General features: G+C 38.4%; 1 protein-coding gene across 1 annotated transcript; it reads right to left on the minus strand.

Moving 5' to 3' along the window:
- Nucleotides 1-2050: 2050 nt before the first annotated feature.
- Nucleotides 2051-13074, minus strand: LOC136060913 (astacin-like metalloendopeptidase). Its single transcript, XM_065755716.1, has 11 exons — nucleotides 13006-13074; nucleotides 12827-12851; nucleotides 12099-12236; nucleotides 10682-10799; nucleotides 9994-10172; nucleotides 7322-7403; nucleotides 6594-6721; nucleotides 4872-4987; nucleotides 4262-4487; nucleotides 3049-3167; nucleotides 2051-2496 (listed from the first exon to the last, which is right to left on the minus strand). Exons 1-11 carry the CDS (start codon nucleotides 13072-13074, stop codon nucleotides 2266-2268), a joined length of 1431 nt encoding a protein of 476 aa, XP_065611788.1. The 3' UTR covers nucleotides 2051-2265.
- Nucleotides 13075-16259: the final 3185 nt, after the last annotated feature.

Below are 16259 nucleotides of genomic sequence, written 5' to 3' on the forward strand. Positions count from 1 at the left end.
CATGAGAAAGAGGCAACTTATGAATAATGTATTTCAGAAAATGCATTCCTGAATACAGCCTACATCAGTAGTACTGTTGCATTGATGCTTTCAAAACAAACGAGAGTTGAATTATTATAGCCAAGCTGTCTGCCCTTAAGGCTTCTGACATAACTGAAGAAAGGGCTTGCTTACAAATCTTACGAATAAAGCACCTCGGTCATGCTACATTCCCACATCCAGGATTTCTATTTAATACTATATTCCTAGGGACTAGCTGCAACACTCGTATTCCTATATGCAGTAAGTTGCTGTTTCATGTGTTATTCATGCTTCACTTTTGAACATTAAAACACGGAACCTAGGAAGTCTGATAGCAGAGCCCCACATCAGGCCACAAAAAGAAAATCTGAACTAGTAATCAAGTTACCATCAAAGCTGTCAGCACTGCATATTTAAACTAGGAATCCATTCAAGCTTGCACTGGGGGTTATTACTTTCATCCCTCCTCGAAAGTCAGCCTCAGGGAGAATTAGTATTTGTATAGTCTGAAGTTTAGGTTAAGATCTCAGAATTCTCCCCATTTCCATGAAAATGGGGTCTGTACTCTCTACAAACCTGGAAAACATAAATCCAGTGGGACATGAGCTGTGTTGAACTGGAAGACACACATTTGTACATACATACCATACAAAACATTGCTGTCTCCGAGTTCCTCTAGCTCTCATGAGCTTTTTGTAAACAAAAGTTAGTATCCTTCATGAATGGGATCATACTTCCATAAACATTGGAGGAAAGATCATGGAGTTTGCATCCTGAATGAGATCCAAAACACTTAGGCACCCAGAGCCATGTTTGATGAGTTTTGCCTGCTGCAGCTTGTTAAAAACAGCACCAGTTTTTGGCAGACTAGTGTGCCTCTGGCTGCAGTACAGGTGTAGCCCTCAGGTTCTGCATCCAAATTATCTGCCAAACTAAGAAAGGAGAATATACTGTATTCTACTACATCAGCATTTCTCTGCAAAAACACAATAAGAAGAAAGTATTTTATTTGTAACATAAAGAGATAATACCAAACAGGTACTACCCCAAGCTTATGCCACGGTCACCCAAGAGTTTTTCCCTTACTTGATTTCCTCAATAGTTTGCATAGCCAGATCAGAGTTCACAAGAACAAGTATTTATTGTCTGCTTTACATGCAGTTTCCTAACACAGTGCAGGAAGGCTCTAGACCTTTATGGTCACAACTTACCACATTCTTCTGAGTGTAAAAATTTTCCAGGGATTAAAAAGCAAAACAACACAGATCCTTAAAAAAAAACCCATATATATATATAATAAAACCTGCATAATTCAAGATTTTCTTAGCAGCCTTCCTGGCACTGGGAAATCAAACTGGCATTTTCTACATGTTCTTCACAAAGGTATAGCTGATGCAAGAAAATTTATTACATTTTATCCTACACCAGTTTGGTGGCAGCATTTAACTCTTGATATACCAAGTAAAAGCAAAGTGTTGTCTGTCCAGAGTAGTGATCTTTTCTCTTCTTCAGGCTTGCAAAAGGTAGGAGATGCTGCTCTGAAGTCAAGATACTTCACACCTAATATGATGATCTCCAAAATTGTTGGCTCTATTTCTATTCAGTGGGTTTCCCATCTTGCTTTCAGACTTCATTTTGGAAAAAAAAAAAAAAAAAAGTAATATTCCAAAGGAAGATTTCAATGCCTGATTCAGGCCATGGCTTTCTTGTACGAAGTGGCAGCAGTGGGTGCTTCCCTCCATTCCTTCTCTTTAACTGCTTGTTCCTGCCATTCTTGAGTTTCTTCAGTCAAGTCTGTTCTCTGCTCTGTTTATGCTTAAGAAAGTGATGCAATTAGAGTTGAAATGCATGTTAACATTCCTGTGCAGCATCTTCAGTGCGACGTGGTCATGCCCAGTCTAACTACTGCACTTATACCTGCTGTATAAAGCTTAGCTTCCAAGCAAAGTAAGTGGGTCTGAAGGCTTATGTATGCATACTGGAATGTAGATTAGGGTTACATAGAAATATTGTCAGAATACAGGCTGAAGTTGCTTCATAGAGATATTCCAAGATTTTTCATGGGTGGTTTCTAGTGCTACAAGTTACCAAGAGTCTGCTTCTGTTTACTTAGTTTCTCCACTGTATCTGGCCGTGTAACACCATTAATAGGATTACTATAACAGAAAGCTTAGAACCTCAGAAGCAGTAGCTAATTGGTCTCATAATTTCATTCTGCCTTTTCCAGTTCCCATCTCTATAGCATTACCTATGAAATGTATAGCTCAACTTGAATCCAGGAAACTCCCATACTGTGTCACTGTGAAATTCAACCAGCACAAAGTTTGCAGTGGATGTGAAGTTAGCAACCTTCTTTGTCCCACAGTAAGGGCCAGCTGCTGGTGACATAGGTTGGCTTCCATCATGTATGAGCAAATAGTCATAGATGCATCTGTCATTATCTTCCAACTCAAAGAATAACATTTTAAGAGAGATCTGAAGGAAATACAATGAAAGCACAGTTTCTGGATTATATCATTTTCTCTTAGCCTTTTCATTTAACAGTACAAATGGTTTAAATCCTTTATGTACAGGCCCTGTTTTCATTCCATATTCACCCCATGTCCTGCTCCTGTATTGTAATACAAATTATTAGCAAATTGTTTGCTTAGTTCATAAGCGTTTGGTCAGAAAGAAGCAGCAAGAGATGAGATCCATTTTGTACGCTTTAAATTTCTTTCTCAAGAAATACAAAAACAACACCTGTGCAATATATCAGTTTTCTAGTGGGAGCTCTTACCTAGGGACTATTATGAGCAAAGCCTGCAAAGTACAAGCTGAACTCATAAAAGTTGCACTTACACATGTTAAGATTTTCCCTTGATGATCACCTCAAATACCAAGAGCCAACATAAGGTCTTAAACTGAATTTATGTGTTCAGATTTTCACCCTGAGAATGCCATTACAGCTGTTATTCTGCAAGGCAAAAAAAAAATTGATTCTGTTAGGGAACGTTACTGAAACTAGTGATAGAATCAGTTCTTTACCTTATATCCTACTGGAGAGCTGATGACCCAGAAGCATGCCCGGTTTTTGGGGTATTTACTGGGGTAGTTTGGAGAGGTGATGACTCCACTGGAGTCTGTGAAAGTACCTCCACAATTCACTGAGTAGTTGGAAAAAAAAAAACCAGAGAAAGATAAATTAACAAGTATTTTGACAGTAGAAAGAAGCTTGCTCATGCTCTTCTGTATTCTTTCTTCAAGCCAGGAAAGAATGCACTACAAAGAAAATATTTGAGCAGTAGATTTTCATTGCTTAGTGTTTTATCAGCAGTTGTACTGAAGGAACTGAAAACTTGGCTGCTAAAAAAAGCCTGTAGAGGACAGGGAACAGATGAATCTAAAGCTGTATTTGTCTTTTGTGTTCCCACATTAACATAGCATTGTAATGGAACTACCTTATAAGAATTTCAGAAAAGAATTAGGTTAAGTATTTGAGATTGCATTGCTGAGCTAGATCTAATGCCATCTAGAAATTATTCCATCAAGCCTAATGCAAAAAGAATAAAACAATGATACATTCCTAAGATGTCTTCAATTTATGTTTTAAAAAATTTGCAGTTTAAGCTGAAATAAGACAATAACCAGTTGTTTTGATCACTGCCTTCTAACTGAAAGCATGTTGCAGCACAACAAAACTTTCTCTAGCTGCCCACTATGCATTTTTTATGCCTGTGAAACAGGCACCCCTGAAGTGAGCATAGCAAGGACTGAGTTTCATGCAGTGTAACAAATGTTGAATTCAGAAAGCGTAAGTTACCCAAGGTTATTCTCTCCTGTTGCATAAAATGCTCTAAAATCTTCAATAACATATGAACCAGATCTTGGCTTCACTTCTCTTTGGCATGATTTCCCTTGGCATTTTTCAGGCTTTTTGTTCTTGCACTGCTCATACTAGTCACGGTCGATGCATTGTTCTTATTTACATTAATTCCTCTAAAGATGTGAAGACGCCTAGCAGACACTCTGAGAAGAATGTGAATGATCACTCAGAATTCTTAGTGTGAGACCCATGCAACCTCCTGTTTTGCCTACTGCTCACCTTCAGCACCATCACTGCTTATCCTTCTGTGTTAGTAATACCTATGCAGGTGTGAAGACTACTGCAGATACTGGATTAGGTGTTGGAAAACATTCAGTTCTTCCACACAGATACAATTAATACTGTACTCCAAGCTCTTTTAAGGAGTGTTCTTACCTCTGTTGTAGGAGGCTTTGAATCCTGTGGCTGTAAAAGTTTCATCACTTGCAAACTCTACCAGCATTGTTGATCCGGAAGCAACAATGGAAGGCAGCGGCCCTTGCCCACAGTATTTGTCCAGCAAGACAGGAGAGTTCTTGCTGTTTCCACTGTAAACTTTTATGTAGTCAGAGGAACAGTCTGGGGAAGTTTGGAGATCAAATGCCTCAAACTGCAGGAAAATCTTGAGAAACAAGAAAGCACATATTGGATTTACTTCTATACACAGGGGAGGTTCAAATTACCTAATTATTATGAAGTGAACTAGGAATTTCCCTTCATTTTACTACCTATGTGTCACTGCAATTTAATTGTCTATGTAACGTGTGTAGAATTTCACCTAGCATCACTGCTACTGCACCCAATAGCTGATGTTTGAATATTGCTTATCCTTAAAAAGCCACATCATCTTAACTGGATAAAGAAGTTATGTAATATGTTTCATGGTATCATCAAAAGCATTATGAAAATTGTTGAGACTTTATTTTCATTATGTAACAGAATGTCAATAATACAACAATGCAGTGCAGCCCTGACACTGAGGTTCAAGCTTTCTATTAGAGAATACCTTATTCCGACGGATGCGGATCAACCACAGGCAGTTGCTATTGTTTGGGTATGGGGATGGGTAATTGACAGAGGAGAATGAGCCCTTGGTTTTTGCCAACACAGAGCTACAGCAATCTGAAGGAAAGAACCAAACAGTACTGAAGAGAATGAAAACTACACAGAAATCTTCCAGACAGTTATGATCAGTCAAACATGTAAAAATAATTATGACGCCTACAATTGTGTTGATGTTCCTAGTGTAAAAATATATTCAAAACCATTAGCAAACTATATCTGCTTATAAGGATACATAGCTACTTCATCTACTCACTATTTTTAAACAAAAGGGCTTCACCCACTCATTTCAGAATACTAAAACAGATCTGGATCTTTCATTAACTTGCTTAACCTTGCTCAATAGCAGTTCTAATGACATTAGTACATAAATTCCCATCAGCAAATGCACGTGTATTCTTAGGTATATGCAAAATAAAGCCTGACAGATTCAAGGCAGGGAAGGATGGGCACTGGGAAAAAAAAAAATAAACACAGAGCACTGAAGTCAGGTTACAAAATTAGTGATTAGCATACAGTGTCTGATTACATCTTTCTTTCACTCTGTGCTTTCCCCACGACAACTGGATTTTTTGTCCTTTTTATTATTATTTCTGATGGTGGCTATGTCATGTCTGTGTTTTTGGTGTTTTTATTTATTTTTTCACCAAAAGCTAGTTCTTCCCAAGCATGCAGATCTAATTAGGTGATTACGTAGCATTGCTATTGGAATGTGGTTCACTCCCAGCCTAGCTACCAAGAATACTGTTCTATACTTTTTGTAGTTCTCTTTGAGACTATGACAGATGTAATTAAATAGAAAGTGTCTTATTTGCAGTTCAACTGAAAAGTCATTGCTGAGAGGTGTTCCTCTCATACTCAGCCAGAGAAAACGTGAACTCCTTTTAATTACTGATGACTGTTTAACTGTACTTACACAATTCAAAGCAGAATTTGGCACTAATTGTAGTCATATTTTTTACTCAATTAGTTTCCATCAAGAATAACATCTCTGAAGATTCAAATACTATATATTTCAATTAGCCTATGCACTGGTAGTCAGCACAAAAACTGTATGTTACAGGAGCATGTCTGGTGTTTTACTTACACTCTCCTGTGTCCCTCAGCTGAAGAGTTCCTGCTTCAGACAAATGTTAAGTATTTCTAGACATTCAGATACCTCAGGAATGAGTAAGGAGTTGATGCAGACAAGGAGGTATATAGCTGTCCAAAAAGCCAAGGGAATTCCTCTCAAAGATGTCCTATTAAGCCTATGTGATACCCATACTTACAGCCCCACAGTCATTTCTTAATTGAAAGTAATCAAACCCAATGGTACTACTGCTGAATACAACTAAACTTTAATCATGACTGTGGATTGTTCATACGCTTTCCAGCCTACAGAGCTTTCTTTGACAGAAGCACTACCATGATTTCTAGTGGATTTTTCTTATGTCAAAGGGCAGGGAAGAGGTCACCGTAACTCAGTGATAGGTATTACTGAAACTAATACAATAATACAAGCATCCTTCCCAAGAAGACTGCAGCTTGGCACAGGAACAGTTCTGTTCCACATACATATCAGCCCTTTTGTAGGCTGGGGAGGGATGAGCTGGTGGCTGAGTTCCTTGGGGATTTCTGACAATGGTTACCATAAAAATTCAACTGGCTATCTTAGAAGACTTACTGCACTTGTAGAGCTTGTTGATTTTAGCTACATCCAAGTTACTCAGCCCTTCTCTCTGCCCAATGGGCACCAAAGGGTTAGGAACTGGTACAATAGTTGGTTTCCCAGGAGTTCTGGAGAAATCATACCTGTAGAAATAAGGAAGTCACTTTTCTAAATAATTTATATGAAATATGAGCATGATCATACTCATGTACCTCACTATTTTTATTTCACTGTATTAGCAAGAAACAACTTCTGAATAACAGAAATAAAGGAGATGATAAAATATACAAACTTGTAAGTTATGAACTAAAACACAACTGTAATATTCATGGATAAATATTTTCCATGTGACAGCACACACCTTAATGATGTTAAAAAAACCCATAATCTTCTCTCTGCACCCAAATAACATTGTCTAAAATCAATGCAGTGATAGCTAGTTACTACACATCATGGACTTCAGAACTGTTTTTAGCCCAGTGACTCAGTCTTTGGAACACTGCCATGTCAAAGGCCTCTAGTAAGAGAGGTGAGTATAGTGACAGAAAACATTATCCTGTGTTTTTTCTGCTATTGATATCAATTCCATTTTCCAGGAATACTGCCAACAAAGCATATTCACTCTTAATTATCACACTCATTAACTCAATTGTAAGTGAAAAGAAAAATCATTCTCTGTACAGAACAGTTTCTTCTCCCTAGATCTGAGTAGATGCTGTGAAAGCACACATTAGAAACCTTACGCGCCATAGTGCATCACAGAGGAGTAGTCATAGGGAAGGCCCAGATTTTTGGAGTTCACTTTTCCGAAGTTCCCTTGTTCTCCTGTAAGGCAGAAGAACAATTTTTCATTTAGAGCAGTAATATTGCTATCAAACACTGCCTGCTATCTTAGCTATCTGTATACTAATTTACTTTTATTAGTTCTGAGTCCTTACACACTTGGATCTTCCAAAACAAGCAAAACTTTCTGATGTCCATACAAGCTTTTTCCCACTGAATCGAACAGGTTTCAGAATATAAACTGAGGAAAATGAGAAAATGTTTCAATGTAACCCATGAATCTAATTCCATTCTTCAAGGAAATGTATTTATCTCTCCACCTTTATTTCCAAAGGTATTTTAGTACATTATATTGGACATTAGAAGCATTCAGCTTATGTCCTGAGAGCTTAAGAGGTAAAGCTGTCTGACTACCTAGATCAACAAGTTAGAGGTACATATCGCTGACCTACCAACCTGTCTTGCCAAGCCTTTCCACTGTGCATCTGCAATGAACTGCTAACACAGGTGTATAAGACCTCAAGAGAAAGGTACTAGGTTTACCTGTTACTCAAACCAAAGTTATCAGCCATATTCTGGTTTAGACTCTGATCAAATCCATCAGCAGTGGCTACAGCCAAATGATATGACTTCTTGAAGTAGGGGCACACAGTAAAACCAGTTAGAAACAATCTGTCCAAATACAGCTATGCTTCCCTCAGCATAGATGCTGAGCACCTCCCCACTTCATCTGTTCAGCCTTAAAAAAGCTCTAGTAAGAAAGTAGCATATTGACAAAGGACTGGGGCCCAGAGGCAGACTAGAATTAATGTCCCCTACCATTCCTTTTCTCTGAAGCACGGAGAGTTTCATCTCATCTTAATATGAATGTACCTATTTCTCTCTATTGCCTGGAGAGCTTATGAATTGCATCTTGGGTCTCTTGTCCGAGAGGTGAGCAGTATCAGAGCAGAGTTGAGTACAAGTCAGCATGGACTTGGGGCTAATGTCCTGACCATGGAGCATTCCTTCCTAGTTGAACATCTGTACCTCCGTTATTGTAACTGAGGGGTTGTAAACAACAAACCATCTGGACAAGAGTTCAGCATTGGAAACTTGTCACAAGATCATCCTGACTATCTGACTCTTGAGTTAACACAACTTGGCTGGCAAACTTGCAATCAGAGCCAGTTTCTTCCCGTAACATCCATCTGTGTTGGTCCCAGTGAGGGCTAGGAAAGGCAAAGAGAAACTCCTAAATTATACAAGGTTTGGGGTAAACATTATTTCAAAAACTCCGTGAAATCTCAAACTGGTTCTCACTAGCATTGGCATTCCTTACTCAATTATATTTTTAAGTTCCTCTTATCTGCTATACTGACTCAAAGTAACCTCACAGCTTCTTTTGAGGTGGACAGAGAAGAATGCATTTCAAAGGCAGAGAACATTTAAGCATGTGGCTACTGTTTGGCATTTAGATACCTTGTTGAACTGCTTTATTAAAGAAAGGAGTAACAGTAGCTTGTCTGGACAGAGGCATTACCAGCAAACTGTGCTGTCTTGTCATGTGCTGGAGAGCTAAGTGTCCTGACCTGCACAAGCATGGGGGCTTAATCCATCATCTCCGCTGAAAAAAATATAAAAATCTCTCAGAATCTTAAGTGCAGTGACTCAGACTGAAAACAGATCTGAGTACAGTTTTGTTCCCAAGAAGTTTGGGAAAAACAAGTAGAGTTTCAAGTAGCTAAGAGGACAGTAAATGATCAGGATATATACTGTCAAAACAAAGGATTTGTATGCTCTCCAAGATAAACTGAGGGGGTAAAAACAAACCCCAAACATCCATAGTTACACAGTCCTGGCAAGAGAAAAGCAGTTTGTGTGGGACAACTGGGAGCCTACAGAATGTCTTGAGGTCTATTTCTATACCACTGAAGTCAGGGGGAGATTCTCCGCAATCAGCCTTGTTAGCCACATTGTTGTTGTTTTTTTTTTTAATGAACAGATGATACACACTAACAGCCTTCACAAACATAGCTATCTTTTCACTTCATTTCCCCTGCACATCTTTGCCTTTTATCTTCTTTCCCCTTTTTTGCATAGTCTTCCCTCCATTTCTCCTCCTTAGCTCAGACTGTAGACAAAGAGCCTAAGAGCATCAGAGAAACACAGCTAAGAAGTACATCAGGAATATCCTTTTAAAAAACAACAACAACAAAAAAGGACTGTTAATGAAACATCACTACCTAACTGTCTAATGCATTCCACTACTTTATAATCTTTGTTTCCAAAAGTAGTTTCCTAATGTGATCATTTCAAGCAATTGAACTGGTTACTGCTTGTGCTGCTCACCACAGGAAGTAGATGAATCCTTTACTCTTTGCAACATTTCATGATCCTTATGATCTTGGTTTAGTGGATAGAAGGGAAGTCTGGGCTCAGGATTGCAATCACAGCAAGAATTTAGAACTACTTCTAGGCTGCATCTGCCACAGGAGACCAAGCTCACACTGAACAAGAAATCCCTCCACAATGCATGTGCCTCTGCTGCACCAGGTGTTAATAATGATGATTATTTGCACTGCCATTCTCAGAAGAAATATCCACCTGCATCTCAAAGAGTTTGTTTTCTTTTAAGATTGAATGGGCTTACCTGTCATAATGTGTTCCCACATAATTTTGACAAACTTGTCCCGGTCACTCCGTGCCTGTTCATGGATGAAACCCAGTGCATGGTTCATTTCATGTTGAATTGCTCCTTTATCCATACAGCCATTTTTCACCAGGCCTACTGCTTGACGCCCTCCAATTTTTCCAAAGTAAGACCAGCAGCTAAGAACAGGCAATTGATAACAAAAATGGTTGCATTTAGAAAATACAAAGAAATACATATACTGAATATGCCACCATGGGCCTCCAGATATGCAGCCACTGAAGAGAACACACACAGACACTGGCGTAAGATATGTTGATGAATTGGAAGCTGACAAAGAAACTGCAGAGGAAGAAAATGATTGTGTAAAATGGGTATAGCAAACTTAGATTAAGGTGTTCAAGTAGTTAAGCAAAGAACCTGAAAGAATTACACTTCTAAATTTTCTCAAATAAGGAAATAAATTTTGGATTATATCCATTACCTTTAATGAAGTTCACTCTTATTTTTTCCTGTAATCTATTGAATGATAGCTACCAGCATGCTTAAAGAGAAATGAAAAAATTCATCTGCTGTCTAAATCTTGAATCCTAATATAAGGAGGGCAGTTACTTAAAGCCAGACCAAAAAAGAAAAGAAGCTGAAAGACCTTTTGTATACTTTCAGACACAGGAGATAGGGAGCTTACCTCTGTCCACGTTCAACATATAGATAGTCTGTTTCAGTAGTGCGATTTACAAACTTGACACAGGTCAATGTAGAGACTTCTTGTAGAGCATCAGCAATCCAAGACCTCTCTGCCACTGCTAGGATAAGAAAGGGTCCAGAAGTTTCACTTGGTTAGCTACTAAAAAATAAGGTGCATTTTGATAGGGTGCATTCCTCTAGATCTCAACAGCATTCTTTACCTTTTTACCCTACACACTTTAAAAGGCACAGAGCCTTCAGAGATCAAGTTGATCAGATTTTGAAGGAATACTTAATAATTATACCTAGCCCATATCCATTCTGCAGGAGCTGGCTGATGAAAGGCAAAAGACTGACATTGTTTTTTCATTTAGGCAGAACGGAAAAAAAAAAGTCTGAGATACAAATAATTGGATTAAAGTATCCCAAATGAACCATCTGACCGTAATTAAGTATGGAAAAAACATCTTGTTTATCAGAAGTAATGAATGTTTGCCACACGCCCCTTGGAACCATTTAAGACAGCCAGTGTTAGGAAGCTCAGAAACCTCAGTGTTTCTATTCAGGTACCAAATATAGATTAGAATGTTTATCTGCTTTTGAACATTTCAACCTATTTTGGCTTCCTCGATTATGAATCATCTGCAGTTACCTTTTATATCTATTTCCTCATCTTCAAAGTTTGGAGAAAGCAAGGCAAAGAGAATAACCCTTGCATAACCACAAGAGTTAGATAAATTCTAGAAACACGTGGACAGAGATGCAATTAAGACTGGGCTTTCCTCACCAAAACCAGTACCAAAAAGATTCCCTTTTCTCAGGAACAGGAATCAGGACCTTCCATCCCAGCTTCCCTCAAAGATATTTTAAGGGTCTGAAGGAAAGCCTGATGCCAGAGAGTTCTCAACAGGGGAGAGATGGAGGACCCACACAGCCTATAAGAAGCCTTCTGGAACAAAATTTTCCAGTCAAAGACATTGGCCCTGCAACCTTTTCCACTAGACAGTTCTATTTATTTATTTTATTTGAAAGAAAGTTATAGTGTTAAAGTGTTGTTTCTAGTGGTAATTATAATAAATACATTCCTAACATGGACAAGTTATATATATATTTTTTTCTGTACTTGCTCAATATCAAAGTGGATAGTAGCTAACAGAAATGAATTATTTGCAATTAAAATTAATTAACTAGTATTTATATAACAAGTACTGCTTGAGTAACCATATTTTTGTGTTCGTACCTAAAATGCTTGGAGTCTCAGCCACAGTGCTGTAGGACCAAGAGATTAACAGAAGAGATGTGTTAAGTTCTCACTTGGACTCAGAGTCCATCTGATGCATGGCACAAAACCATAAAATAGTAGAACATAGACTGAAAGATCAATGCTAGCTTTTCAGCATCCATTTCCATACACTTACAGAAATCAGAGGAGATGTTAACTGGAACTTTGACTAGTCCATCCTGTGACTTTGGCCATAAACAGCTCTCACAGTTAATTGCACTCCGTTGTCCTCTTCTTAGGAGAATGTCTCCCTCATACACAGCTATTTCACTGTCTGGCAGATGAGGAAAATGAACACTCAGTGCACTGAGTTGACAAAGAAAAGTGCAAAAGCGAGATGAGAGGTATACACTAACCAAGCTTTTGTACTTTAAGAAATTATTTCCACCATGGTTTATTTCCCAATATACAAGAAAAAAATTTGTGAATCCAGTCTGAACGAGCCTAGTATACATATTACGCTAAGACTGGTCAGGCTTGCCTTTCCTTGGTATATATTTATCACAGATTGTAGCTATTGGTTATTATGCCAAAAATGTACAATAGTTTGTTATACAGCAGAGAGGGAAGTGACATATCAAACAGGGAAGAAATCAAAGTTGAATGTAAATAGATTTGTTGAGGCTACATGTGGAAAACAACATTCCAAATAACATCTACTCAATAATTCTTCATTTCTTTAATACAACAGCATAAATAATCAAACTGAATGTGACTTTAAAAAGCATCTGAGTTCTGTGAATTGTTTTACACTGATGATGGTAAGCACTTTCAAGAAGAAAAACATAACAAATATGGAGAATATAGAGAAGCAAACCCCCACCAGAAATTTCAGTTACTGGTAGAATAATTGCAGTCACTCACCTAAGTCATTACTTCTTGTGGCTATCTGAAAAAAAGAATACATCTTTTTACATTTGCATATCTCCATAGCAGAAAAATTCTATTACGTAGAATCACAGCAGTTTATAACTAATTTTAAAACAGTCAGAGCAACAAAGCAACAGCAACATAAAGTCTTGCATCTCAGAGCAGCAACACACCTGGACAGGTTTACTTAGAACAAAGCTATAGAGAAATGCAAATTGAATTGGCAGAAAAAAGCACTTCATTTTCAAGTTTCTGAGATGATCTTCTCTTCTCTGCAGCTCAGTTCTCAAAGCTGTGGTTAGCTTACTTGGGACAAGCTTTATGGGAAAACTGCCGTTAACAAGTGCAAGAAAGTTAGATAACAAGTAGTAGTTTCACAAAATAAACAAGCTGCAGGACCTCAAGAGAATTGTCAGGCTCTTACTTCTTATTTATCTTCAGAGAAAATAGAGGAAGTGAAGCAATAGGAAAGAAAATCCAGCAACCTTACAGTGACTCATCTTTAAGAGCCCATGAACTGTAGCAAATTCCCTCACTGCTGACCTTCAGGCAGGATATCTGTTTGTAGTCTGTTTACAGCAAAACTCAATGTCAAGGAACTCTTTGATCCATCTGTATTAACTACCTGTCTTAGAAACAGCTTTGCTTGCTGCCAGGAGCCACCCTGCTCTGCAGAGCCCAGCTCTCAGCCAGATATTGCTGGCCCAGAGCACTGGAAACATGATGAAGACCCTATTATCATCTTTTTTTGATTATTCTGTCTCTTATAAAACCATGAGCTCCCTGAGTTTTGCTTCCCATCTCTGGGATGCCCTCCTTTATTTGATGTCCATGAATAGAAACAAGCCTAAAGAGATGCACAAGATTGAATTGTAGAAAACCTATGCTGTAAGAGCGAGCTGTGCAATGGTGTCTTTGCACTGAGACCGTATGACAACAACCACAGGCCTTCTCTGAGTTTCAGCCTCTGTGCTAATATCCAGTGGTATAGGAAAAACTAAGGATTTGCTGCATTAGGTCTTCAGGAAACAAACAAGAAAAATGTTGCTTTTGGGGACAATTTCAAGAAATCTACATGGTTCACAACAGGGATTGGTGGAGGGTACTTTTTGAATATTTTGCTATAAAGGTTTTAACCAATATTAGATGAAGTTTGCTATGAAAATTTCCATTTTACCATGCTGATAGCTAACCCCTGAACTTCCTAAAGTATTGTACGTTACCATGATGTCCAGAATTCATATAGTTATAGTTTCCTTGTAGATTATATTCCCATAACAAGTATAAAGGACTCTTTTTGCCCTTGGCTGATAATAGAATGAAATTCAGAAGTCCTCATTAGATAGTTATGCTACTTACCAGAGGCCCTCCTGTACAGTTCTGAGCAACCTCAATGCCTACTGGGGAATCTGGTACAAAAGAAGGAAAAGGAATCACTGGAGCACACTGTTACACATCACAAAATTATCAAGCAGAGAGCAAAAGTTAATAGACAATAAAAGCGAGAGAAAAAAAACATCACTGTGAAGAGCCTGGAGCTGGGTCACTCTGAGTGAGAGTTCAGAGGGCTAGAAAGGCACTTTGAAGTACTGTCAATGCAATTTTGCATATCCATTCCAGGCAAGGTTGTAATATCTTACTGGCTCCAGTCACAAACTACAGACCAGAGTAACTCCTGAGACAGGAGAGTTACTGATGCTTAATTCATTTTCCTGAGTGTGAGAAAGAATTGGATATTTTTCAAGTTTCACATCACTTGCTAAATGGACACACTGTCAGCAGTAGGTGCACAAAATATTCAGTACTTCTTGTTTACATTGTCTAAATTTATGCTTGCTTTGATACTCCAGCAGAATCTTCAGGTCTTAGACTCATTACCTCTCCAAACAGTTTGACTACACACCTTTCATTTGTGGTCTTTCTCCTTCATGCCCTTTCTCTATCACCATCTTTTGACTTTCAACCTTCTTAACTACGTTGCCCTTGAGCTGAGAAATACTTTACCACTGCTGTTTTTTAATAATTTATGTTTCTCACATAGTGACGCTTATTTAGTTTCAACTTTATCCCACAGCAAAGAATAAGCAGTGAGACAGTGGGACAGACTGGTTTCTATATTCCCCGTTCCAGAAAATCTGATCAGAAAACTAATCTGAGCTGAAATGACAAACATCACCCTGGCACTTAACTTTATTCAGAAGATGTTGAGGCATAAAACAGAAGTACTAATGTAATGCTGCTCTCTAGTGGTTTGCCATTTAAGCAAGTGGGACATTTTCTCAGAAAAAGACCAGAAGGTACTTCCCATTACAACTCAACCTGCTCACTCATTTTTCTCCCATTTGCACAGCATAAAGCAGTAGCTGGTTCCTGCAGAAAACACTTAGAAACATGAGTGTCACTACTGCAGCCTGTGCCAACAAGCAATCACCAATTTTGGTCCTGACTACCTCACAACTTTGCTCTAGCAGCTTTTGACTTTGCTACTCACCATCTCAAGATTTATAGTGATTCATTTAACACGTTTCTGAAGAGCTCTGATAGTCCATTATCAATGTATTGGATTTCCTCTTACTAATTTCCCTATATTTTATTTTTAATTGTTTTCAAATCCATCTATTTTTTATTTGTTTATTTTTAGTAAAGCCTCCTGAAACCTAATGAAGAGTTTTTACAGTAAACCCTAAATTCTCTTCTGACTCTAGCTGAGCTCCACATTTCAACTTACTTGTGTGATTCCCTCAGAGATCTTGAATACAAACCAAAACAAATCAGTCAGCAGAAGGGCTACCCCACAGGGATAACTCACTAGGGTCTGTGTCCCAGCACATTTCACTAAACATAGTGCAGTCCCACAATATTTGAGCACTATAGAGGAAGGCAGATAATACAACCTGTGGACAAGGTATTAAATTATACCTAGAGCTTACCAATAGACACAAGCCTAAAAAAAACGCAAGCAAAAAACCCACAAAGCAACATTCCAGCAAGGAGACCAAACCAAAGATAAGCACTCCACAATACAGCCTAAGCAGAGTAAATGCTCAGGACAGAGCTTAAATGGAGGCCTGGACCAATGGTAGCAGCTATGGGTGGAGACCCCAGGTGAAACTGTTCGGGACCATTAGGGTCCATTGAAGCCTGATAGCCTGATGTATCGTGACCGCCTTCCATGTTTCCTTCAGCCCTAGTATGGACTGCCCAGAGAATGTAGCTGCAGACTGGATAACAACATCCTTGGGGTCACCGGCTAGATTATCACCAACTTTTTCAGTGTCCCTTCAAACAATTGTATTTTAGAATGGCTGTGAAAGCCATGTTGACTCAGCCTTGACATATGGCATTTATCCCTGAGTCTACTGTTTCTATTTTTACTATGTATTTCTTCTAACCATGGGTATGCAAGAAACACAATCACTCATCTTGG

The sequence above is a fragment of the Cyrtonyx montezumae genome, unplaced genomic scaffold (assembly GCF_038088225.1).
Source record: "Cyrtonyx montezumae isolate F1298 unplaced genomic scaffold, pur_monq_1.0 scaffold_10, whole genome shotgun sequence".
NCBI classification, from domain to species: domain Eukaryota; kingdom Metazoa; phylum Chordata; class Aves; order Galliformes; family Odontophoridae; genus Cyrtonyx; species Cyrtonyx montezumae.